The sequence below is a fragment of the Felis catus genome, chromosome C2 (genome assembly GCF_018350175.1).
Source record: "Felis catus isolate Fca126 chromosome C2, F.catus_Fca126_mat1.0, whole genome shotgun sequence".
Taxonomy (NCBI): domain Eukaryota; kingdom Metazoa; phylum Chordata; class Mammalia; order Carnivora; family Felidae; genus Felis; species Felis catus.
In genome coordinates this window covers 16,090,454-16,117,587 of record NC_058376.1, presented here as the reverse complement: position 1 = coordinate 16,117,587, position 27,134 = coordinate 16,090,454, and the positions used below count along the sequence as shown (strand labels likewise).

The 27,134-nt window shown below is 37.0% G+C and overlaps 1 protein-coding gene across 4 annotated transcripts in view; it reads right to left on the bottom strand.

The window, feature by feature from the left end:
- The window catches only part of LTN1 (listerin E3 ubiquitin protein ligase 1), a 69,773-nt gene that overhangs the window by 8,766 nt on the left and 33,873 nt on the right, over nucleotides 1-27,134 (bottom strand). For all 4 annotated transcript variants that reach the window (XM_023238833.2, XM_045036700.1, XM_011285732.3 and 1 more), the window contains 14 exons: nucleotides 26,903-27,092; nucleotides 26,175-26,414; nucleotides 25,212-25,365; nucleotides 24,295-24,439; nucleotides 23,613-23,799; nucleotides 21,967-22,126; nucleotides 20,995-21,099; nucleotides 17,737-17,879; nucleotides 5,467-5,602; nucleotides 5,119-5,263; nucleotides 4,036-4,249; nucleotides 2,937-3,174; nucleotides 2,527-2,601; nucleotides 67-253 (listed from right to left, as the gene is read on the bottom strand). In XM_023238833.2, the coding sequence (XP_023094601.1) occupies nucleotides 67-253; nucleotides 2,527-2,601; nucleotides 2,937-3,174; nucleotides 4,036-4,249; nucleotides 5,119-5,263; nucleotides 5,467-5,602; nucleotides 17,737-17,879; nucleotides 20,995-21,099; nucleotides 21,967-22,126; nucleotides 23,613-23,799; nucleotides 24,295-24,439; nucleotides 25,212-25,365; nucleotides 26,175-26,414; nucleotides 26,903-27,092 (2,319 nt within the window). The remainder of the gene's footprint in view (nucleotides 1-66; nucleotides 254-2,526; nucleotides 2,602-2,936; nucleotides 3,175-4,035; nucleotides 4,250-5,118; nucleotides 5,264-5,466; nucleotides 5,603-17,736; nucleotides 17,880-20,994; nucleotides 21,100-21,966; nucleotides 22,127-23,612; nucleotides 23,800-24,294; nucleotides 24,440-25,211; nucleotides 25,366-26,174; nucleotides 26,415-26,902; nucleotides 27,093-27,134) is intronic.

Below are 27,134 nucleotides of genomic sequence, written 5' to 3'. Positions count from 1 at the left end.
TTTAGGACAGTAACAAAGAAACACATAGAAGACAGAACTGTCAAAAGTTATTGTATCTTTATTTACCTGAGATGAAGCAGCTTTGAAGAAAGTAAGTATTAATTTCCAAGTGAGGAGATATCCCAGAACATAGCAGAAGTCTTCACTCAGTGGCTTAATAGTAACTATCTGTCCAACAGGAATACACCCCAAAACATTTTCTAGTAAGTCCTCTTGAGTGTTAAGAAGAGACATCAGCGCTGCTGGTGGTGACCTAAGAATCAATGGTCAAACACCACAATTTCCTCCATAACTTGTCTTTTAAAAAACTGATGATTTCCCACAAACCATTTTTGGGTTCCTGGGTGACTCAGTTAAACTTCCAACTCTTGATTTCGGCTTAGGTCATGATCTCACAGTTCACGAGTTCAAGCCCCACATCCGGCTCTGCACTGACAGCATGGAGCCTGCTTGGGATTCTCTCTCCCTCTCTCTTTCTGCCCCTCCCTTGCTCATGCTTACTCACACTCTCTCTCTCAAAATAAACAAACTTAAAAAAAAATTTTTTAAGTCCCCTTATAATTCAGTTTTAACCTCTAATTTTGCATAATGGCAATTACAGAATCTGGGAGACATAAAATGTATGAATGTATATAAAATACATAAATATATACTTTTTCATATTTATTTAACAAATACATAGGATGTATATATATATTTTAAGGTTTCTTTATTATTTTTGAGAGAGAGAGACCACGAACAAGGGAGGGGCAGAGAGGGAGAGAGAGAATCCCAAGCAGGTTCTGTGCTGTCAGCAAAAAGCCCAAAGCAGGACTCCAGAGATCATGACTTGAGCCAAAATCAAGAGTCAGACGCTTAACGAACTGAGCCACCCAGACACCCTCAAATACATAAAATATAAACATAAAACATAAGTTTTGTATTTATAAACATGTAAAATATTTTTCATATTTGTATATTTTAATTAGCACTTAAAAGAAAGACCCTTTTAGAAAAGATATATTTCAACCTTCTGTTTTATGGATGGGGAAAAAAAAATTCACACAGCCACAAAGGCTAAATGATTGGTCTCAAGTCCGTCAGCTATAGGAAGGGGAATGATGAGGGATACCGACTCCTATCAGGTCCCTAGAAAGGCATAAAAGCGTAAGATGGTGTATGTCTTTTCAGGAAAGTAAATTCAATATTCAAATTAACTCATGACAATGTAAGTTAATTTTCTTCTTTCCTAAACTAGTGCACTCTTTAACACTTTCGGATAAACTTAGGAGATTCTCAAAAAGTGAAATACTTATGTATATCCTGTCAAATTCTGACACTGTAGTTCAGTTCTCTCTCACCTCTGTAATGTTTCTTTCCTTGTGGCCTCCTTTTCCCAGCCCATAAACACAGGTCTTCAAGCTTCTGCCCTTAGGTTTTTACCTTCAACACCACCATCCCATGTACCAACCCTTCTCTATTCCACACCGACAGTGACTAGATTTGACAAATACCAACTCGGATATCTCTCCACTTTCCACACTGCCCTCCATGTACTGTTACTGTTTCTAGGATGGTCTGCACGTCTGCTTGCTTCTTTGTATAATTTGATTCATACCATAGCCAGAATCAGCTGGTACAGTTCCCATCTTCTACCAAATATGCCCCCAACCCCAGAAAATGTAATTTTAAGGCCCTTTTATTATCTTAAGTACCCTTCCAGCTTTATTTTCCACCATACCTTCTCTGATTACTCCACATATTCACTCACTTATCCTTTTATTCAGCAAATGATCGGTATTTATGGGTCTGCTTTAGGCCAGGAACCATTCTGGGTGCTATGAATACAGTCGGGAACAAGAGACAAAATTCCTGACTTCACAGAGCTTCCACTCCAGTGGAGGACAATAAAAAATGTGTTGAGTGGCAACTACTCAACACCCCCAAACATATCCTGAATATTCATGCCTTTATGCCTTTGCACGTGGTATTCCCTTAACTTACATGGCCTTCCCCGCCCTGCTGAAGGGCTACCTAACTTTAAAGATCCAGCATCAATGTCTCCTCCTCCAGAAAAAGTCTTCCCTGCTGGTGCACAGCAGCTGTCTCTCTGACAGCCTGCTGCCTATCTTCTTCCATACCACCTGCCACATACTGGCTACTACCATAGAGGAATACTGTCTATAACAGATTATAAGTTTCTTAAGGACAAGAAGGATTACTCAACACCATAGTCTCCCATTAGCATTTAATTACTACTCTGCATAAAGTGGGTGCTCAATAGATATTGGAATTGATACAGTTTCCACACCTATCATGTGGTCAAAGAAAGTTTTGCTAAAATGTAGCAAATTGAAAATATAACTTAGGAACAATTAAGGAGAGAAACTATCTTTCTGGCTGAATTCTAGATTTCATTTATATCTTACAGAGAACTTTAAAAGATATATTGAATATATACTCTAAATTTCGAGCTTTTGCATTTATCAATCTTCTGAAGTTACAAGGTAGATTATAAGAATTAAAAAAATTATTTAAAAAACTTACAAGGCTGGTTCTTCTTCTTCATCTCCGTATGACTTCAGATTATCCTGATCATATTGTGGTAATTCAGGCATCAATCTGCAGGTCAGAATATATTTCGTATTATATTAAATTGTTCATTGTTAAATCATGCTCAAGAGCAGAAAGACCAATACTTACTTTGTAATGAGGATATTTTTAAATGGTTGTTTTCTGAAATAACCAACAATGGCCAGGACTATCTAAATGGAAAACTGTGTATGGAGAATAGTGACCTACATGATCAAAACTTTGGCATCCCTGTTATTAAAATGCATGATCAAGTTTTGTGTTTTGTTTTTGGTTTTTTACTTTGACTTTTTAATGACTAAGAGAACTAATATATTCTATTTTTTATACCACCACCACAATAATTCAATTGGAAGAATTCTTACTTGTATAGCATATGGTAAACAGCAATTTGCACAGGCCGAGCTCTGTAGAGGAGTAATGGGGCCAAAGTATTTAGCAAAGTCTGAAGATATTCTGGTAAGTTTGTTTTTTGGCCAGCAACCAATTTTGAAGGGAGTTTTTGACTCAATAGCTGGTCCTTTGGGATATATGTTAATGTTTCACACATGGGCTTCAGCACTGCATTCTGGAAGGATGTTTCAGATGTATCTTTGCTTTCTCCTGATGACAAAAAGGAAAGAAATATGCACATCCCAACACAAAGTAAGTAATACAGCTTGACTGATTCACAGAATGTCAGATGTCATTATTTAAAAAATGTTTATTTTTGGGAGAGTGTAAGTGGGAAAGGGGCAGAGAGACATGGGGACAGAGGATCCAAAGTGGACTCTGTGCTGACAGCACAAAGCCCAGTGCAGGGCTTGAACCCATGAACCACGAGTTCATAACCTGAGCTGAAGTCAGACTCTCAACTGACTAAGCCACCCAGGCGCCCCCAAATGTCATTTAAGAAAATGAAGTTAAAAATTGACAAACATTAGTACTGTCCTAGCTAGAAACTGTCATTTTAACAGGTGATCATAACTGTTTAATAACTTCTATTAAAAAAGAGAGAAGTTTGGGGCTCCCGAGTGGCTCAGTCGGTTAAATGTCCCAACTCTTGATTTCGGGTCAGGTTATGATCTCATGGTTAGTGAGTTCAAGCCCGGCATGGGGCTCTGCGCTGACAGTGCACAGCCTGCTTGGGATTCTCTCTGTCCCTCTCTTTCTGCCCCTAGCCCACTTGTGCTAAATAAGTAAATTTAAAACAATTAAAAAAAAAGAGAAGTTTGAGTTATAAATAATCTATTCATGTTATCCGAATTACTATTATTTTAATGCAATAGACTTTGGATAATTTGTTATTTTTCAATTCTTGACTGTAAAGCAGAAGCATATGTGATGCTTCTAGATGCCAAGCTTTTTCTCAGGCTCTTTTCTTAACTATTCTGTACTATTTGACTTAAACATCCAAAGTATTTGTTTTGAAATTTTCAACCAGTCATTTGCAATGAATCTCACTATGATTCCCCTTCCACTTGCCTGTAACAGTCACCAAAAGAGGTAAAAGCAAATTGTGGATGCCTTGGGAAAAAAATTCTTTCCATTCACTGATTAGATTCACGGGGAGATTGCCAATGGTGTCCAGAGTTGTGGAATCAAAAAAAGCACTGAGCTCACAGGCCAAATCACAGCTGACACAGGCAAACAGTTGTACAAGTGGAACAGAATACAGTGTGTGATTCTCCCTTGTTGTCTGAAGAAACAAAAATATAATAGGTAAGCAGGCATCTGCCAGAACACCACACATCAAGGCAACAAAGAAAAGGCTCTTTCATTTCTCTAAACTTTAAAATAAAAAGCAGCTGAAGTGTAGAGTCTCTGGAGACACACATTTTACATCAAAATAGTTTTTTTTAATTAAATCCTAAGAATCAGAATCAATCAATTTATTCTGAAATACTCTTTTTTTATTTCTAAAACTATGAAAGAAAATATCAATTACCATTTACCAAGTAAAATATATTAAAAACATTTATAATCTCAGGAGCCTAACTAATTGGGCATTATTAAGTCTACTTTAAAACAAGTAAACTGAGGCTCAAGCAGGTCAGATTTGAACACCCTAAGCCACACACATAGTAGCAAACGCAGGGGAGATTCAGAACAGTCTAACCCTGATGAATTGCTTTGTGTGTCCATAAACATCACACTTGCTTTGTGTCATAAAAACAACACTAATTCCCCTGAATTTGCTTTATCTTTAACTTATTACTGACACAGTACATTTTATGAATAATTTAAGAGTCAAAAAGATCAAAAGAATAGTTACGAAAGATAAAACCTGCAAGGGCTGCACTACAAATACTACGTTAAAATGAGCTGATGGAGAGAACACTTTAATAGCAGGGGATTCGGTCACTCAATGATACTGGCAGACATTAAAACTCTATCACTTTACTGTTCTATCAAACGGTACCTGGTGACAAATACATCTTTAGTGTTTAAATGTTTGCAAAAGAGCTAATTACTATCATTACTTGAAGAGTAAGATTAGTAATTGGTTCTAGTATACAGATATGCATGAAGACCCAACAGAGGTGATGACACATCGAGTTAATTTACCTCCAACCAAGCCAACATGGAGCACATGATGAAGTCCCATTCACTCTCTGCCAAAGGAGATGAACAGTATTTCAGGAACAAGGAAAGGAACCGGATTATTTCTATATTCACACCTAGTATCTCTGGACTTACTTCTGATAGATTACTGTGATAAAGACAAAAGCAAAACAAAACAAAAGAATTATATGCACATTCAATTAGAAACTATTTTATCTTAAACCTTACTTATAAAAGTCTGGTTTAAATGTTTACCATCTTGTTACTGTACAAAACTGTGATTATAAGATACGCAATTCTAGATACACATTGTAATGGGGGGTGGGGAACACAGTATAAAATATCACCTACCAACTGAAAAGAAAAACATCTTCATGATCTTTCTTCCAGGATATTAGAATTTTTAATATACCATGTAATAGCTCCCCATCATCTATGCTTCTGGTTTGCAGACAAGAGTTGAAAATGGCAAGATGTCCAAAACCTCCTAAAGTAAAATTCAAAATGAAAATTAACCCACATCTATCTATACATATTGCCTTAAACAAAAGTCTTGTCTTACAGATGTAGAAATTATTGCTTTCTCTGATAAAACTGGTGTTTGAAAAAAACTAGGGATGATCACTCTCTTATCAAAGGATAAACAAGTAGGACACTCCTGCTAAGGCACAAAGTTGTAAAAAAGTATAGAACAGGAGAGACATCACCGAGGATGGTGACATAGGTTGTTCCTGACTTTGCTCCCCCTCACAAGAAAAACAGCTAACAGCTATTCAAGAACAAGGCATCACTGAGAGACTGCTATGGGTTTGAGGCTGAAGCGCCCCTACACCTCTGAGGCCAACACAATATGCATTAGGAAGGGAAGAGAACAGCTCTACCCTGACTGCGTTGCCCCTTCCCAGGAGAGTGCAGCACCGTGTGGCACGGTCTCCCCTGAGACTCTGGCTCCTTCGGTAGGAAAAGAGAACCCAGTGGGGAAAACCAGCACGCCTCATTTATTTTGAGTTGCTTTCTGGGAGCCTCTACTCTGATCTTGCCCCACTGGGACTGTGGGGAGTCTGTGACAAAGAATGGGGAGGTGACTGTAACAACCAGCACATAGATCTTGGCAGACCAAGTTCACAGCTGCATTGCCCAGTTGTAATCCTCACCAGTGGCTTTTTTATCTGTAGAACCAGGACAAGGATGCACTCTGACCAGTGAACACAGTGGGGTACAGATCTGCCTGATTCTGATCCTGGAAGTTTTGCCCACCCCAGAGCCCAGTTTACCCATGCCCAAATAAGCAGCTGAGTCACAGCCCCACCCACCGTGGAGCATCTTCCAGCCCCATCAGACCAGAAGGGCCGGAGACAACTCCTGAAAGCTGTGTGGCCCGATGGCACTCGAGCCAAGAGGGGGCTGACCAGGGCTAATCGCCCCAGAGCAAAGGCAGTACTGTGCCCTGAGGCTTCCCCTGCTACACACAAGCACAGTGATTAATTCCCAGACAGGCTGAGGGTAGCCCCTGGCCCCTGCCAATCACAGAACGTGTTTGGGAAACTGAAGAGTAGCCTAAAGCGGCCTCTCTCCGTCCCAGCCAGGCAAGGGAGTGGAGACGTAGCCCCACACGTGGAGAGTCTTTAGGCCCCATCTGACCGGAGGGCTAGCAAAAATTCCCGAAAGCTGTACAGCACAGCAGCACTACAAGTGAGAGGCGGGCGAGCAGAGCTGATAGTTTACAGAGCAAAGCCAGTGGCCCTGCTCAGTCAGGGAACTTGAGATGTACTTCTGTTTGGGTTAAGACAATCAGAGCCTTACTGGCTTCAGAGCTACTTCTGTCACTGTGCCCAGGCAGAAAATCTTCATATGTAGCTCCACGCTTTGCCAAATACAGCCTTTGGCTGGTATGACCACAGAACCTAACTAGAGCGCACGGGAAGCTCCATAACCCGTCCACTGGGCTACAAAAGGTGACACCTGGACAGAAAGCAGAAGCCGCGGCCTCCCCCATCTGCAGGGCGTCACCTCCTAAGGGAATTCTGTGCACATTCTTGCCAATTCAGGTCCCCCAGCAGTGAGCTGCACAGACTCTGGACTTTGTCCTGCTGCCCTGCCAGGGCAGGAAAGCTAATTCACAGCCCAATCTGCTACGAATACAGTACCCAGTCCTAACTATCTAGTGAGTCTGACCAGAGAATCCAGGCAACTACAGCACCCTCCTACAGCCTCAGGTACGGAACCAAGCCACAGTTCTGTCCAACTGTTCTCCCCAAGCCTGTCCTCAGAGCTCAAACAGCCTTGTCCAAAAGCAGACTAACAGCAGGCTCTACTTACAAAAGGACGGTGCCAGCAGACACACCTGAAAACCCAAACTGAGCTGACTGATAAAGAACGATCTCTGCCACAACCAACCTACAAATCATAACGTTTGGAAGAGGAGCACAACTGAATGTGCAGATACCACCGTAAGGAAAAAAAGGATCACAAATAATCAGATAAATCTGACACCATCAAAGGAAACTACTAAAGCTCTAGCAAATGACCCTAAAGAAATGGAAATCAGTTAAACCGGCAGACCAAGAATTCAGAATAATTCTCTTAAGAAGGTTTTTAGCAAATTACAAGAAAAGACAAGTAAACAAAGTTAGAAAAACAATGCATGAACAAAATGTGAAGTTTGATAAGGAAATAGCAACCATCAAAGCAAACAAACAGAGGGGCGCCTGGGTGGCTCAGTTGGTTAGGCAACTGACTTCAGCTCAGGTCATGATCTCACAGTTCGTGAGTTCGAGCCCCGCGATGGGCTCTGTGCTGACAGCTCAGAGCCTGGAGCCTACTTCAGATTCTGTGTCTCCTCCTCTCTCTACCCCTCCCCTGCTCATGCTCTGTGTCTCTGTCTCTCAGTAATAAATAAACGTTAAAAAAAAAAATAAAAAACAAAACAAACAAAAACACCCCCCAGAAATCCTGGAGTTGAAAAATACAGTAAAATGAAATGAATTCAATAGTTTCAAAAGTTGACTGAACTATGCAAAAGGATCAGACACCTTGAGAATAGGACACTGGAAATTATGTAGTCAGAAAAGCAAGATGAAGAAAGAAAATGCCTATAGGAATTATGGGACACAATGAAAAAAGAAAACAACTACAATATTCACATTATGGTAATTCCAGAAGGAGAAGAGAAAGGGACAATAATTGTATTTAAAGCAATAATGGCCGAAACTTCCTGAACCTGCAGAGAGAAATGCACATCCAGATCCATGAGGATAATTACTTGGTAATAAATTGAATGTGAATAGGGTTACCCTCAGTCATATCATAACTAAATTGTCAAAAGTCAAAAGAATTTTAAGAATAGCACAAATGATAAATTTCATATAAGAGAACTCCCATTAGAGTATCAATGGTTTGCTCAAAAGAAACTTTTCAGGCCAGGAGAGAATGGGATGACATTCAAAATACTGAAAGAAAATGAATGCTAACCAAGAATTCTATGCCCAGCAAAGCTGTCCTTCAGAAATAAAGAAGAGACAGAAAGTTTCCTGGATAAAACAAAAGCAAAAGGAGTTCAATACCATCAGATCTGTCTTACAAAAAAGGCTAAAAGGAGTTGAGTTGAAGTAAAAGTACACTGGTTAGCAACATAAAACATAAAAAGGTAGCATAAATCTCACTGGTAATGGTAAATAAATAGAGTTAAATTCTACAATATGACAACAGTGGTACATAATTCACTTACAACTCTAGTTAAAAGGTTTCTTCTTTTTTAATATAGTAAAAATGGGGCAGCTGGGTGGCTCAGGGTTGGTTAAAGGCCCTACTTCTGCTCAGATAATGATCTCACAGTTTGTGAGTTCAAGCCCTACATCGGATTCTCTGTCTCCCTCTCTCTCTGCTCCTCCCCTGTGCAGTCTCTCTCAAAAATAAACATTAAAAATAAATAAAATAAAATAAAATATATTAAAAATAACCATAACTACAATAATCTAGCAATTATATAATATGAAAAAAACTGCAAACTGAAACAACAATGGTAAATTAGCAATGATTCTAATTTAAAGTCACCAGCTACATTAGCCCCTAAGAGTGTCAGCCTGTTCTTTGAAGCAGCCATTGACTTCTCCTCTCTAGCTATCAAAGTCCTAAATGGCATCTTCCAAAAGAAGGCTGTTTTGTCTACATTGAAAATCTATTATTAGTATAGTCACTGTCATTAATTATCTTAGCTAGATCTCCTGGATAACTTGCTATAGTTTCTATATCAACATTTACTGCTTCACCTTGCACGATTATATTATAAAAATGGCTTCTTTCTTAAATCTCATGAACCAACCTCTCCTAGCATCAAACTTTTCTTCTGCGGCTTCCTGACCTCATTTAGCCTTCTTAGAATTGCAGAAAGTTAGGACCTAAAGGGAATGTTGTAGCTGGTTTGATCTTCTATCCAACCACTAAATCTTCTCCACATCAGCAGTAAGGCTGTTTGCTTTCTTATCATTTATGTGTTCAATGGAGAAGCACTTTTCATTTCCTTCAAGAATTTTTCCTTTGCACTCACGACTTAGCTGCTTGGTGCAAGAGGCCTAGCTTTCAAGCTATCTTGGCTTTCAACATGATTTCTTCACTAAGCTTAATCATTTCTAGCTTTTTTTGTTTTGTTTTTTAATCATTTCTAGCTTTTGATTCAAAATGAGACACGTGACTCTCCTTTCACTTGAACAGGCAGAGGTCCTTGTAGGGTTATTAACTGGCCTGGAACAGGCAAACCGAAGGAGGAGGAGGGAGACAGGGAATGGCCAGTTGTGGAACAGTCAGAACACACCACAACACTCATCAATTAAGTCAGATGTCTCACATAGGCATAGCACATGGCACCTCCAAATAATTACAATAGTAACATCAAAGATCACTGATCACCAGAAAAAAACATAATGAAAAAGCTTGAAATACTACAAGAATTACCAAAATATAACATATAAACATGAAGTGAGCAAATACTGTTGGAAAAATGGCACTGATAGACTTGCTTGATGAGGGTTGCTATAAGCTTTCAATTTACAAAAAAACAAAAAACAAAAAAACAAACAAAACCCAGTATCTGCCAAGTGCAATAAAGCAAAGTGCAACAAAACAAGGTGTGCCTTTACTTTATATCAGACAAAACAGACTGGAAATGATAAAAAGAGATGAAGACATTACAATGATAAAAGGGTCAATTTTTCAAGAAGATAGTATAATACTAAATATTTATGCACCCAACATTGGAATACCTACATATATAAAGCAAAAACTAACAGAGCTAAAGGAAAAATACAGTAATACAGTAACAGTTGGGGACTTTTAATACTGCACTCTCAACAATGAAGATAGGTTATCCAAAGAATCAGTAAGTAAACAGTGGACTTAAACAACACCAAATGGACCTAACACACATAAAAAGAAGAAAACAGACTCCTATATCCTAACATATATGTATTTATTTAGAACATTTATGCTTCTGTTCTATCCAACAACAGCAGAATACACGTTCTTCTAGGACAGACCATAGGCTGGACCACAAAACAAGTCTCAGCAAATTAAAAAAAAACCCTGAAATCATACCAAGTACTTTCTCTGACCACAATGGCATCAAACTAGAAATCAGTAACAAGAAGAAAATTTGAAAATTCATAAAGAAATTAACACTTTCCTAAACAACCAATAGATCAAAGAAGAAATTAAAGCAGAACTAAAACTTTGAGATAAACAAAAATGGAAACACAACATACCAGAACTTGTGGGATGCAGCAAATGCAGTCCTAACAAGGAAGTTCACAGTAATAAATGATTACATTAAGAAGCAAAAAAGATCTCCAAATCAACTACCTAATTCTATGACTTAAGGAACTAGAAAAAGAACAAACTGAGCCCAAAGTTAGCAGAAGAAAAAAAAAAAAAAGATTAGAGCAGAAATAAAAGAGAGAAGAGAAAAATAATAGGAAAGATTAACGAACTGAGAGTTAGTTTTTGAAAAGAAAAAAACTGACAAACCCCTAGACAGACTACCCAAGGGAATAAAAAAGAGAAAGGACTCACATCAACAAAATTGCAAATGAAAAAGGAAACCTTACAACTGATATCACAGTAATTCAAAGGATCATAACAGGCTACTATGCACTATACATGCCAACAAATTGGACAACCTAGAAGAAATGGAAAAATTCTTAGAAACATACAACTTAACAAGACTGAATCAGGAAGAAACAGAACATCTGAGTAACACTAATCAAAAATGAAGAGAAGGCCAGGACCAGATGGCTTGATTGATGAATTCTGCCAACTATTTAAAGAAAAATCAACACTCATTCTTCTCAAACTCTTCCAAAAAATGGAAGAGGAGGGAATACTCCCAAATTCCTTTTATAAGGCCAGCATTATCCTGATACCAAAATCAGGAAAGGATACTACTAGAAAAGAAAACTACAGGCAAATGCTCCTAATGAATACAGATGAAAAATTTCCAGTAAAATATTAGCAAACTGAATTCAGCAGCACATTAAAAGGATCATTCACCATGACCAAGTGGGATTTATCCCTGGAATGCAAAAATGTTTCAACACATGGAAATCAATATATATATCACAGTAATAAAATGAAAGAATCATACGATCATTGCGATACACAAAGAAAAAAGCATCTGACAAAATTCAACATCCATTCATAATAAAAACTTTTAACAAATTAGGCACAGAAATAACATATATCACAATAGTAAAGGATATATATGACAAAGCTTCAGCTAACATCATATTCAATGGTGAAAGGCTGAAAGCTCTTCTCTAAGATAAGGAACAAGACAACAGTGCCTGCTCTCACCACTCCTTTTCAACATAGTACTAGAGGTCCTCGCTAAAGCAACCAGGCAAGAAAGAGAAATAAAAGGTCAGAATTGGAAAGGAAGAAGTGAAATTGTCTCTTTACAGATGACATGATTTAATATATAGAAAATCCTAAAGACTCAACCAAAAACCTGTTAGATCAATGAATTCAGTAAAGTTGCAGGATACAAAATTAACATACAAAAACCAGTAACATTTCTATATAATAACAACAAATTTTCTGCAAAAGAAATAAGTAAATCAATCCCATATACAACAGCATCAAAAACCAAATATTTAGGAATAAATTTAACTAAGAAAATGAAAGTCCTACTTTGAAAACTATGGGATATTAATGAAAGAAATCAAAGAAACAAATAAATGGAAAGGTATCCCATGTTCATGGATTAGAAGAATTAATATTATTAAATTATCAATACTACCAAAAACCATCTATAGATTCAATGCAATCCCTATTCAAGACGCCAATGACATTTTTTTACATAACTAGTAAAAAAACACTCCTAAAATATATACAAAACCACAAAAGACCCAGAATAGCCAAAGAAATTCTGTGAAAGAACAATGCAGGAAGCATCACATTTCCTGAAACACAGTATAATAGGGCATAAAAACAAACATACCAATGAAACAGAACTGAAAGGCGAAAATTAACCCAAGTACATATGACTAACTAATAAATGACAAGAGATCCAAGAATACTCAATGGAGAAAAGATCGTCTCTTCAATAAATGGTGCTGGGATGACAGGCTATTCACATGTAAAATAGTAAAACTGGTCCCATATCTTACATTACTTGCAAAACTAACTCAAAATCAATTAAAGGTTTAAATATAAGACCTGAAACTATGAAATTCCTAGAAGAAAACAGGGGAATGAAGCCCCTTGACATGGGTCTTGGTAATTAATTTTTGGACAGGACTCCTAAAGCACAAGTAACAAAATAAAAAAACAGACAAATAAGACTACATCAAACTAAAAAGTTTCTGCACGGCAAAAGAAATCATCAACAAAGTGAAAAGACAATCTACCAAACGGGAAAAAATATTTGCAAGCCATATATCCAATAAGGGATTAATATCCAAAATATATAAAGAACTCATACAACTTGAGAGCAAAAAAACAGCCCATTTTAAAAGGACAAAAGACCTGAACAGACATTTCTGCAAAGAAATATATTTCAGGCCAGCAGATATATGAAAGGATGCTCAACATCACTAGTCATTAGGGAAATGCATTAAAGCTACAATGAGATATTACTTCACACTTACTAGAAGGGCCATCATCAAAAAGATAGGTAACAAATGCTAGCATGGCTGTGAAGAAAATGGACTCTGTGTGCACTGTTGGTGGGACTGTAAAATGATACAGCCACTATGGAAAACAATAGGCAGCATCCTCAAAACATTAAAAACAGAACTACCATATGATCTAGTAATTCCATTTCTGGGAATATAGTTAAACCTCAAATAAGGTGGGAATTAGGGGCACTGATCTCCCCACCCCATGCTCTTGAAAATCTGCATATAACTGCTGACTCCCCAAAAACTTTACTACTGTTGACTGGAAGCCTTACCAATAACATTGACAATTAACACATATCTTACATGCTATTTGTATTAACTATATTCTTATGGTAAGGCTAAAGAAAAGAAAACGTCAAGAAAAGCATAAGGGAAATACATTTCTAGTATTTATTGAAAAAAACGTGTATATAAATGGACCCACACAATTCAAACCCACATTATTCAAAGGTCATCATATAACCAAAGGAAACAAAAATGCTAACTCCAAAAGATATCTGCACCCCCATGTTCACAGCAGTATTATTTACAATAGGCAAGACATGGAAACAATCCAAGTGTCCACCAATGGATGAAATGGAAAAGAAGTTGTGGTAGATATATATAGAATGGAAAACTATTCGGTCACAAAAAAAGAGGACATCCTGCCATTTGTGACAACATGAATGAACCCTGAAGACGTTATGCTAAAGTGAAATAAGTCAAAGACAAATACTATATAATCTCACTCATAAGTGGAATCAAACCAAACCCAAACTCATAGAAAAAGAGATCAGACTGTGGTTACCAGAGGTGGAAGATCAGAGGAGAGGGGGCTTGGAGGAAAGATGTTGTAGAGTTACAAACTTCCAGTTATGCGATAAAGAAGTACTAGGGATGTAATGTACAACATGTTGTATGATATATAGGAAAGTTGGTAAAAGTTAATCCTAAGAGTTCTCATCACAAGAAGGAAATTTTTTTCCTTTCTTTTCTTTTTATTATATCTGAGAAGATGGATGTGACCTGAACCTACCAAGGTAATCATTTCACAATATATGTAAATCAAACCATCATGTTGTGCATCTTAAATTTACACAATTATGTACATCAATAATTTTTCAATAAAACAGAAAAAAAAAGTATAAAATGTTAAAAAAAAAAATCACAAGTTTTGGGGCACCTGGGTGGCTCAGTCAGTTGAGCGTCTGACTTCAGCTCAGGTCATGATCTTGCAGTTTGTGAGTTTGAGCCCCGTGTTGGGCTCTGTGCTGACAGCTCAGAGCCTGGAGCCTGTTTCCGATTCTGTGTCTCCCTCTCTCTGCCCCTTCCCCACTCATGCTCTGTCTCTCTCCGTCTCTCAAAAATGAATAAACGTTAAAAAAAATTTTTTTTTAAAGAAACCACAAGTTTTCAGCATGGCAAGGGTCCAGGATGAAAGCAAAAAGAGGTAAAACTGGAGAGATCAGTTGCCATAAGACTGTAAAATGTTCCATAGGCCAAACTAAGGACTTAGGTTTTTATCCTGTAGGTAAAAGGGAACCAAGGAAGAAAAGGGGGAAAAATGTATAATGTATTTAATCCTCCTTTAAAGGCAGAGGAAGAATTTTTTTTTTTAATCTTCCTGGCAAAATAGAATAGGCAGCTCAAGTATAATCAGAAACAATGGATTTTCTAATAACTAAATAGTGAAAAGTACATTAGCTAATTCTGTTTCATTACTTTGGCTGAAAGAGCAAACCCAGTTGTCAAATCTCAAAAACATTCCTCCTCCTCAGGGGCTTCCACACAGCTAGGCACCTCGTGGTCTGTGTGACACTCAGCCCTGTCTCCTGCCCCTGCTTCCCCTCTGCCATCCTTCGGTTAGTTATAACCTGTGCGGGAGAAACCACCCACACTCCCATTAGGTAATTCTTCTCCTCTCCACACAGCCTGTCCAACTGCATCCCCCGTTCCACGACTGCAAATCCCAGCCTTAAGCGAACGCAACTATAAAGCTTACTGCCCTAAAAATTTGTTTTTGACATCAGCTGGCCCTAGGTGCCATAAAGTAATTCTTTTTGACAAATGTTTGTCGATAGGCATATTCTTCATCCACTACTTCAAACTTTCATTACCTTCTTAAAATCTGCAATCCAGCTTCCACTCATCAAATGACTGAGCCCAAAGAGACATAAAGCTAAGTAAGGAACACATGAAGTTCCCTATGTTTTCTTCATTCACATCTGCCCCCCGCCCCCACATTTCTCCTTAACTTCTCTCAGAAGAAAGTCACTCCACCTACACAAGGTCAGCATCTTCTAACTAGATCCCATCCCTCTCATCTCCTCAGTGGGAACTATCATCAATGACTCTGTCTCTATTTTCTATTCCTCCTCCTCTACACCTGTTTTCCCTCTGACCTTGAATTCGCCTCCAGTTCTCACCTTCTTTCTACATCCCTTTTCACCGAACACTTAGAACTATCTGGCTCTATTTTCTCACCATTCTTCATTCCCGTAATGCCAAAGCTAATGGACACTTTTCAGTCCTGAATTTTATTTGAACCTCTGTGGCATTTAACACGGGTGATGAATACTACCTAAAACTTCTCTGCTTCTCTTTATCTGTGGCCCTTATTCTTAAGTCTCCATCCACCCATACACCCCTTATATTTACGTACTGGTGTTCCCTTGATATTCTTCTCACTCTTCACTCTCCCCAGACAAGCTCATTCTTATTTATAAATTAGACTACCACCTATATGACGTGGGCTTTGAAAGGAGTATTTCCATCAAGTCAACAGACAATCTCCATTTGAGTATTATTCCAGAGTCACCGTAATCTAATGTTTTCAAATTTTAACACTGGCTCCCTGTGTACCCCTGCCCTATCTTCCTCCCAACCTTCAAGTCTCCTTTAAAGGTTCTCTCATGCACGGTTTAAAAAACAACAACAACAAAGGTTTTCTGTGAGGACTAATGGTATTTCCTTCTATCTAATTAAGATATAGAATCACAGAGCCATGCCAATTCTATTTTCTTAATCTCTTTCATTTCCAAATCCTCTCTTCCATCTATACCTTGATTTAAACTGTTTATCTCTCATTAAGTCTATTCCAACAGTTTCTGTCTTATAACCCAAATCTCACTTCCCTCATATCCACCTTTCACAGTTATCAAAATAATTTTTTTTGAATGAATGAATGAATGAATGAATGAGAGAGAGAGAGAGAGAGAGAGAGAGAGAGAGAGAGAGAGAGAGAATCCCAAGCAGGCTCCATGCTCAGTACTGGGTCCAACGTGGGGCTCAATCTCATGACCCTTGATCATCACCTGAGTCGATATCAAGAGTTGAATGCTTAACCAACTGAGCCACCCAGGTGCCCCTCAAAATAATTTTCTTTTTTTTTAATGTTTATTTTTGAGAGAGAGAGAGAGAGAGAGAGAGAGAGAGAGCGAGCAAGCGGGGGAGGGGCAGAGAGAGAGGGAATCACAGAATCTGGAGCAGGCTCCAGGCTCTGAGCTGTCAGCACAGAGCCCAACGCAGGGCTCGAACCCATGAACCACAGGATCATGACGTGAGCTGAAGTCAGATGCTTAACTGACTGAGCCACCCAGGCGCCCCTTACAATAATCTTTCTAATGAGATAGTCTTACTACTCTCCTACCTAATTTGAGCCAACAGCTCCTTAGTGCCTACCTCTTAAAGTCCAAACTCCTTAACCTACAATGTTAGGCCTTTTCCCTACTATTTTCCCAAAATTCAGCTTCTTGTACATCCTAACACCCTTTGTCCCCAGCCTTCTTCCTGAAATGCTAGCCAAACTGAACTCTCAACACTTTTTTGTTTCTGTGTACCTGAAAGGCCTATCCCCAATTATATCCACACGGAAAACTATCCTTCATCACTTAAATTTTTCTCTTTGTGAAATCGCCACTGACGCTGCAAAGCAGAGCGGGGAAACTTGTTTTCTGCTGCTTTGACACACAGGCCATTTTTCTGATACATTGGTTACCACGATATAACTTTATGTCTGTCCTTTCCACAAAAGGAACTGCCACAGAGCCATGTTCAGTAAATGTTTATTAAATTAATAAACAAACTAACTAATAGAGTACAGAGTGTCCAAAAAGGTTTAAAATACAACGAAAGCTATTCTCTCTGTTACCTTTATATGTTCAATCAGTGGTTGACTAGGGAGAAATTGAAATTAAGCATAGCTAAAAATGCTATACATGGAAATAATTAGAGGACATTGGTGGTTTTTTTGTTGATACCTGTGGTTTTAGTCTTCCCTAAGGCTGTAGCATTTCTGTACTGCAAAGTGGTAACTGCCACTCCCCAAAGACACCCATACTACTGACTGTCAACGTGTTATGTAGCAAAGTACAAAGTAGGAATAAATCAGCTATAATTCAATTTACCTCTGCTAGATCTGGATTTAGATATTAAGCAATAATTAAAGAAATATTTATTATCAGGCACTAACCATTAGTACTGCAAAGATCTTCCTTAGTCCAGGCCAAAAGGGGAGGTATACATTGAGCAATGAATTCTTTCTTGTCTTCTTTTGACAAAAACGGACAGAGACTTTGAATGGTATGCATATTGCCTTCTGTTAGTGGGAAAAACCTGTTTAAAGGAAAGGAAAAGTATGAATTATATTTATCCTAAATATGCCGTTATTTCAGAAAATTCCTGCTCTTCAAAATATTCAAGAAGACTAATAACTCCACTATATAAAATAACTGTATAGGAAAAAAAAAAAAGAAACTATGAAAAGAGATTGACAGCTGCTGATTCTTAATGATGAGATTGTGGATATTTTTTACTGCTTCTCTTTTTTACATGTTTCTAATTTTTATTTATTAAAAAAATTTTTTTACTGTTCATTTATTTTACAAGAGAGAGAGAGAGAGAGAGAGAGAGAGAGAGAGAGAGAGAGAGAAAATGAGCAGGGGAGGGGCAGAGAGGAGGTAGAGAGAGAATCCCAAGCAGGCTCTGTGCTGTCAGCACAAAGGCCAACGCAGAGCTCAATTCACAAACCGTGAGATCATGACCTGAGCTAAAACTAAGAGTCAGACGTTTAACTGACTAAGCCATCCAGGCAACCCCCCAAATGAACTATTTCTAAGCGTACAGTTCAGTAGTGGTAAGTACATTCCACCTGGTGTGCAACCAATCTCCAGAAGTCTCTTCCTTTCACCAAACTGAAACTCTACCCATGAGGGGCACTTGGCTGGCTCAGTCTATACAGAATGCAACTCTTGATCTTGGGGGTTGTGAGTTCAAGCCCCACACCAGGTTCTGAGATTGCTTAGAAATAAAATCTTAAAACAACAACAACAACAACAACAACAACAACAAACAAACAAAAAAAACTACCTATGAAACAAGAACTCCTCATTTCCTCTCACCTCAGGCCCTGGCAACCACCATTCTACTTTCTGTCTCTCTGAATCTGACTACCTTAGGTATCTCCCAGAAGTGGACCATATAATATCTGTCATTTATGATTGGCTTATTCTATTTAGCATAATGTCCTCATGGTTTATCCATGTTGTATCATGTGCCAGAATTTCCTTCCTTTTCAAGGCTAAATAATATTCCATTGTATGTATATACCATATTTTTGTTTATCCATTCATCTGTCGATGGGCTCGTGGGTTGCCAGAAGTTTTCACTTTTACAAAATCACTTCTTTTATAGATTCTGGGTTTTTGTGCTTTGCTTAAGATCTTCCCCATATCAAGATTATACAGAGCTTCTTAATTTCCTTTAATACTTTTATAGGTCTGCTCTTTACATTTAGCTTTCATTTGGACTTCAGTCTTGTGTATAATGTAAGAGAGAGGCACCTCACTATTTTTTTCAAACACATATCCAATTTTCCTAACATCATCTAATATTCACTCACCTCACCGATTTGTGGGATTTATTTATTTATTTACTTATTTATTTGAGACAGAGACAGACAGAGACAGAGCACGAGTGGGGGACAGGCAGAGAGAGAAGACGACACAGAATCCGAAGCAGGCTCCAGGCTCTGGGCTATCAGCACAGAGTCCGGCGTGGGGCTTGAAGCCACAAACAGTGAGATCATGACTTGAGCCAAAGTTGGATGCTTAACCAACTGAGCCACTCAGGCACCCCACTCACCTCACTGATTTGAAAGGCCACCTATGGCTCAGTTTCTGGATTCTGTGTCTTGATCCACTGATTTGTCTATTCACCAATTTAATACTGCTTAATTATTGTATTGGTAAGACAATTCCTTTTCACTTTTATCTTTCAGAAATTTCCTACCTATTCTTGAGCATTTTTTCCTTCAAATGCATACTGTGTTTAGAGCAGTTTGTCAAGTTTTTCAAAATATATTGCTGGAATTTTTATTGAGATTGCATCGCAATTACAGATTGATACAACCATTTTTACAATTTAGCTTCCTACCTTTTTTGTAATCTTTACTAAAATTTCATAATTGCATTTTTGTTGTTAAATTTATTTCTAGGTATAGTTTTGTTGTCATTGTGAATAGAATCTTTTTTCCCATGACATTTTTAATTATTACTACTGAATAAGAAAGTTTCTGATTTTTCTGTCAAGTATATATATCCATATTAGTAATTAATTCTAATACGTCTCCAGTTAATTCCCTGTTACTTTCATAATCAGAAAAATTAAATTGTGCTGAATAAAAAAGCTAATATCGAAAGATCATATGCTGCATGATTCCATTTATATAACTTAACTAAATGGTAAAAAGAACAGATTACTGGTTGCAAGAGATGAGAATGGGAAAAAGAAAGGTGGCCTGGCTGTGAAAGGGTAACACAAGAGGTCCCTGTGGTAACACTGTTCTGTCTATTGGTCTGTGGTGGCGTCACACATGGGATCTACACAGAACACACACACAAATAAGTACATGTAAACTTGGTCAGTGGATTGCATTGATGTCATTTTCTTATTGTAAACCTGTATTAAGGTTATGCAAAACAGTACCACTGAGGGAAACTCAATGAAGGGTATATGGAATCGCTTTATATTAATTCTTACAATTGCTTGTAAATCTATAACTACCTTAAAATAACAAGTTTAAAAAAATTTTAAATAAGAAAAAATTGAAATTTATTTCATGATTTTAGTGTACAAGATCATATACATATCATTTCAGAATTCTTCTTGGTAAACCAGTAAATTCAAAATGCCTCTTGGTAAATTTCAACTAAATGTTTGAGGTTCAGCCTCTCTAATATGACCAACTCTAGAACTCTAGTATGCCCAACCCCACAATCTATTTCTTTGTCTTAAGAACACATTTATTGCATTTCTAGAATATATTTCAATAGGATGATCCTTACTAAAGCAAAGGATAAGTAACTTTCCCTATCACTTCCAAACAGCAAATAAAGTAACAGAAGAAGGATATTAGGGAGAGGTAAAAGAAAGATTTCTACCAAAAAGATTTCTGAGGAAAAGAGAGCAAGTTAACAAAATGCTAACTTTTTAAACCAAGTACAAAATTCCACAACAAAATATTATAAAGTTTAAAATGCTTATATGAGAAGGTGTGTCCCAAACCTAAAATAATTTAAATTGTTTTAAAGTCTTTAATCTCATTTCCTTGAATTTCCGCATTTCTTAAACCTTGTTTCCTTGACTGATATAGAGATTATTCATTAGTTGGGCTTGCCAAAGTGACCAAATACAGCAAATTACAAAGTATAAACATTTTAAATCAGAATACCCTTCTTTTCTCCTATAATGCCGTTTTACTTCATCAGATGAAACACTTCGGGAAAGGATCAACTTAGCAATAATAAGAGACCAAAGGGTGCCATTTTCCATGGATCTAAAAAAAGAAAAAAAAAATCCACTTTCAAAATGTTTACAACTTTTACCATTTATCTGGATTCCTTTTGCGGAATTAAATCAATCACCTTGTGAGGGTATCAATTCACTCAGGGCTTTTGCCCCCGAACAGCTGCCATTACTGAAAAGACTGGGAGCCTAGCTTTCCAACACTCCTTTACAACTGGTACTGAGCTCTCATCCCAAAGCCCTTCAAATCCTAATAGAGGAGAGCAGGTTTGAGGATCAGAGACGGTAGCCGGAAAAAGGACATATCCCAGAGGACACCAAGCCTGGTTAATGTTGAAGAACCAAGGAGGTATTCATATCTACTGGGGGAAAGTTCTGAGTGTCCTAGAGTATGTAGATGGAGACTGCAGAGAAAAGCTCAGCCTGGGACCTCTGATAAGGCAAAGCATATTCAAAACATCACAGGCAAGTGAAAAACAAAGAGAGGCAGTTCAACACAGTAACTTCAATAAACTCCCGTCAATTAAGGGGAAGGTTTTGTGTTTATAATCTTAAGACATATCTGTAACAACATGCAAAGTATAAGGTTTGAGAGTAGCGGGAAGGATGGATCACAGATGACAAAACAACTTCTACAAGGCTTCTATGTCTTTCATTGTCATCTGCCCCATTCCTCAATGTAATTTATGGATTTAAGAACACAGGCAAAGTTCAAATATCTCCCTAGATGAATAAATCAAGTACTCAGAATCCACGAAGTACTTATTATTAAGAACTGGGTTTAATTTAAATCAACCCTCTGAAAGATTAGCATGAAGTGAGCTTAACATTTTACAGAAACAAAGCCAAAAGCCAGTAAAACAATCATATAAAAACGGAAGCTGAAAGGGATTCTTACCTGTTAAATAGCAGCTGTAAAAGGCCAGAGGTATTACCAAGTCCACATAAGTTATCATATGTAATATTCATCTTTTGAAGCATTTCACAAAATCCAGTTAGAAAAATAGGGGGATTGTCTAATTCTTCATACCACTGCAGTGAATAGAGCAGTTCTGCAACTACAGAATGGACAACACATTATCAAGTGGACTCTGTGAAGGAACTTTTGATCATTTTCATTTCACCGCCCCATTTTCAAATACTGCTACGCCTGCCAGTCTCAAAATATCTGTGAACTGATTTCCAAATCTGCTTTGAGACGTTCAGTGATAACGAAAACTGAGAACATTTGTCTGATACAAAATGCCACTCTTCTCCCAAATCTTATTTGGTCCCTTTTCTAATCAGTGAACAATGTGACAGGCCTAAGTTACCAGAGATAATGGAAGAATTTCCTACTCTTTTTGCCACAGGTGGTAACAAGTTACACACAGGACAAACAACTAAGGGCCCCAAGACCTGAGATGAGAAGTTCAAGCCAATGTGTTAAGAAATGGGAAACACCATGATATAGTAAACAGGGCATGGACCTCGGTGAAAGACTGGTCTGGACTCAAATTGAGCTGTGTGCATAGTTAGCAATTAGAATACTAAAATCTAGCTCAGGGACTGCTGTGAGAATTAAATGACCAAGAATCTCTCACAAAACCTAGCACATCATAGGTTTTAACACACAATTATCACAAGTCTGTTTTATAAAGCCATTTATGGACTTTGGAGTCAGAAGACTTGAAACCTGGTTTAAAAATCTAATCCTATCCCTTACAAGCTAAGTACCTCTAATCAAGTCAAGCTAAGAAAACCAGGTAACAAAAACCATAATAATAATATCTGACAGGGTTGATAAGAAGCTTAAATACATAATGTTGTCAGTTTGTAATTAGTAACACACGCCACAAAAACACACTATTGCAACTGCAGGCTAATCTCCTTGCCCTTTACTGCATGTGGAGTTGGCAAATCAAGAAGTATTCCAGCTTTCTTCCACAGGGCATATATTTTCCTCTAGTAACTATGCTACAGCTGAAGTTTTACAAACAAGACTGACAGAGAAATTATGCAAAACTTCTACCTTTAACACCATTTTGTTTAGGTCACACTGCTACTTACAATTCTACACCATTTCCTGGAATGGGGGAATTTTAAGTCCTAAATCCCCATGGGATTCAACATTTGGACCTCCACTTGCCAGGAAAAAAATATATATCTACATACATACCTATGTATCCCTATCAACACGAAGGTATAGTGTTTTAAATCACAATCCATGATGAAACACTAAACTCAACCATTTTCTTTAGAATTATGCGCCATAGGACCTAGTACTGATGTCTCGCCAGCTTAAGTAACTGATCTTGTAACAAATTCTGCTCTACAGCTAACAAGATTATAGAAAATTTCAGTATGTTTTCACCCGATTTGCAATTTACCATTCGTCATTTAAGTAACCTCAAGTTTCTCGTCACTACAATAGTTAATAGGAATGGAAGATTCTTGATTTTTTAAAGATTTAAATTGCAGAGTAATCAAAGTATTTCAAAATTATACTTAATACAAATTATTTCAAAACAATGCTATTATATCTGAATGCTCATATATACTTACTTATTTTCTCAAGCTCATTATTTTCTAGGACTATTTCCTTTTTCAGTGCAACTAATATCATTTTGCTCAATAATGCTGAAGTACACAAATGGCTGGGAAGTTTCTTTGCATCTTGTTCTTTAAAATCTGTTTTGAAACACTCATAATTCAAACTCAATCTTCCTTCTAAAAGAGGTCTATGCAACCACTATAAAAAGAATACATTCAATTATATACAAAAATCATTAGATATTCTAAATTATTTACTATCTCTGCAAGTAAGACAGGGAACAAAAATGAGCTTATCAATCTTCACAATGTTATTAGAATAACTTCAAAAATGAAGTTATTACTAGTTTATCAATAAAATCACAGAAGCCTAGAAGTTTGGGTTTTGCTTCAGGAAATTATCAACATGTGTATTTCTTTAAGACTCCTTCAGGACAGAACTAGATCTAATTCACCTCGTACCGTGGCAACTGCCAGTGTCTCACAAACAACAAACATCCAATATGTGAGAATTCAGAGACGTAAAGGCAAAGCAAGATACTCGTTTCATTTACCTTTTTTTCTCCCAAGAATAAAACAAAAGATATTCATTTTGTTCAATTTTTTCCCTTCTCCAGAATAAAATTAAAATGTTTAAGCTTGCATGAAGTCCAAACTTCAGAACGAGATAAGCACTGTCCAATCTCAAACATACCTGCATTGGAAGAGACTGTCTCATCTTTTCCCATTCACTGTTGCTTGGCATTACACTTCCAATATAAACTCCCAGAAGATTAGTATCTTCACTTTCTAGAAGCATATTTAGCAAGTCATCAACAGCACACAAGAGGACTTGAAGACTGAAAATAATGCAAACAATGTGACAATCATGGTTATGCTATGACTAACTTGAGCACTCTGGTACACACTAAATACTATGGCAGGGAACACTTTAACTGAACAAAAAGACCAGTAAAAATGAAACTAAGCAAGTCCTTTACCCTGTATCTGACATACACACCATCAAATTGGGGATTTAATACATTTATAGTTTGAAATTGAGTGCTGCTTGTGTATCAGAATGAAGGGAACTTGACCTATTTTGGAAAAGGTATTTCAGAAACACAACTACCTCATTATATGGGGGGAGAAGCCATGACGATCAGAAAAAGATATGACCCAACCCTAAAAGTCTCTGGATGTCTTCTCTTCGTTTTCACTTCTATAAATGGATTTAGGTATGTGGTGTGAAATATATTTGCAATTCAACATCTTAAAACAGAGGCTACCAGGGCCCCAAAATTAAACAATGAAGAATAACCACGATGTGTGGTAGTCATGGGAGGTTATGGTTATAATCCATACCAGCCCACAAGACACAGGATAGCACTACGATCACGTCACCAGCATAAATTAGGAGTCCAGCAGATACAACAAATCATTCTTGAATTGAGTTTAAATTGATGATCATTAAAACAAATTCCTTTTGGAAAAATATTTTTGTCTGGGTCTTCTCTTAAGAGTCCCGTAGATTTCTTACATAACAAGTCATTTTTCATAGATAGGCTGTAATTTAAAGACAGTGATCAGGTATTGAAGAGATACTGTGCAAATGAGTACAAAAAAAGTTACCTTTTGATATCCAAAGATGAAGACTGAACTTGGTTCTTCAGCCACAGAGCAGACAAACATAGGAAGGTACTCTGTTTACATGTACTGCCAGTTTGGTGGGTCAATAAATTCACACCAGAGAGCCAAGTATTTTTCAGTTTACAGACAAGAAAGTCTAAAATCAAGATGTCAACAGTAATTTGTAATCCCTGCGAAGCAACTATAACCAGTACAAAGTGTATGAAATAGCTCAATGCAGACCTGAGATTTTTAAGGTACCGTTAAAAATGGAAAATATAAAATTATCATTTAATTGCCAAAACAAAATAACTATGTCATAAATATGCAATAATACAAACTAGCTCATGCCATATAAATGTAAACATGTTAAGATTTTTAAAGTTAGCTCTTTTCTACTCTTATTTACAAGAGCATTGTCCTTTTGGAGATGTGAAAAATATTACACCTTTTCCGAACAGAGTAGTATGAAAGAAAGGGTTGGGGAGGAGGGCTCTCTATCGATACTAGTGTTTTTTAAAATGCCTTTCATAATTAAGTCTCAACATATAAGGCAATATAGTCCTTACAAAGGCAATTTCAGTTTTATTTTGATATATACCAAGAGTGAATAAGAGAAGGACATATTAATATACCCTCCTTTATGAATGTGGAAACTGGAGCATCAAGAAATTAAACAACTCGCCAAACAACAGCTCCTAAGTGAAAGGGCTAAGATTCTAACTCATCTATCATAGCCCCTTCCAAAACTGTTTCTTTGATATCAAGAAAGAATTTAGACATAAGGTCTACATATACCTTTGACTTGGTTTCTAAAGCTGAAAGTGTTTAAGATTTGTAGCCCTCTACTCAAAATGCTTTCAACTTTCAAGTACGTTATGATTCAATTAATAAAGCCTGGGCACTTACACTATGAAGGTCAGAGCCGGAGATTCCCAACAAAACATTTGAGCAGTAGGCTATTACCTGGCAAATGTGTTTTTTCTTTGTTCTGAGCACATAACTGAAAGAGAGTTAATAATAAGTCTTCAGAGGATGGCATTAGCAAGCATCCTTTTGCTGAGCTGAAATAGTTATAGGCCACATCACAGATAAAAGACACTGATGAATCATTATTTTCAGCTTCTGACAATTCCTTTACTTTGGATAAAGTTTCATGAAGTTTAACAATAATTCTTTCAACATATACTTCTCCAATCAAGTAATCTAGAGAAAAAAAGTTCACACAAACAAAAAATTAAAAAATATTAACAGTGTGTTTTTTAAAATCTTACTTTGGGTTAACAACCACTTAAGTTTTTCCATGTGTTTAAAAAAAAATTATGTATTAGACAAAAGAAAATTGTATCAACAAATCAATCTGATCTCTCACATATAAAAACTCTCATGTAAAAGAGCAGTTGTACATTAAGTTAAAAAAATAATTTAAAAAAGCACAATGCTCTATACAATTAGTGAATAACTTTGCTAAACTCAAAACCCTTTAAAATGTAAAACTTTTTAAAAATATTAAAATGTCTTCCAAGTCATGCTACAAGGCTTAAATATTTAGGGTGCTTACAAAATTAAAATAGCTGCATGAATTAAGTCTTGTTATTCTCAACCAATAACATACAGACTTTGTAACATGGAATCCCTTCCAAAAGTGAAAACTTTATTGCCTACTAAAAAACAAAAGCCCTATTTCTGCTTACCATTTTTAACATGTTGGGATAATACCAAGCTTAGAAGAGCCCATCTCTCCGAGAAGTAAGAATCAGAAGATACTGTGGATTCCAAGTCCTTATGACAAAGATGATCTGCCAGGGTTACCAATTTCTCTCCAAGGATATCTCCTTTTAGCCAAGGAGTTACTAAAGCATGTTTATCTGAACTAGAACATGCCTAAAACCATAAAATTAAAGCAAAAATTTTTAAGATCAAAAA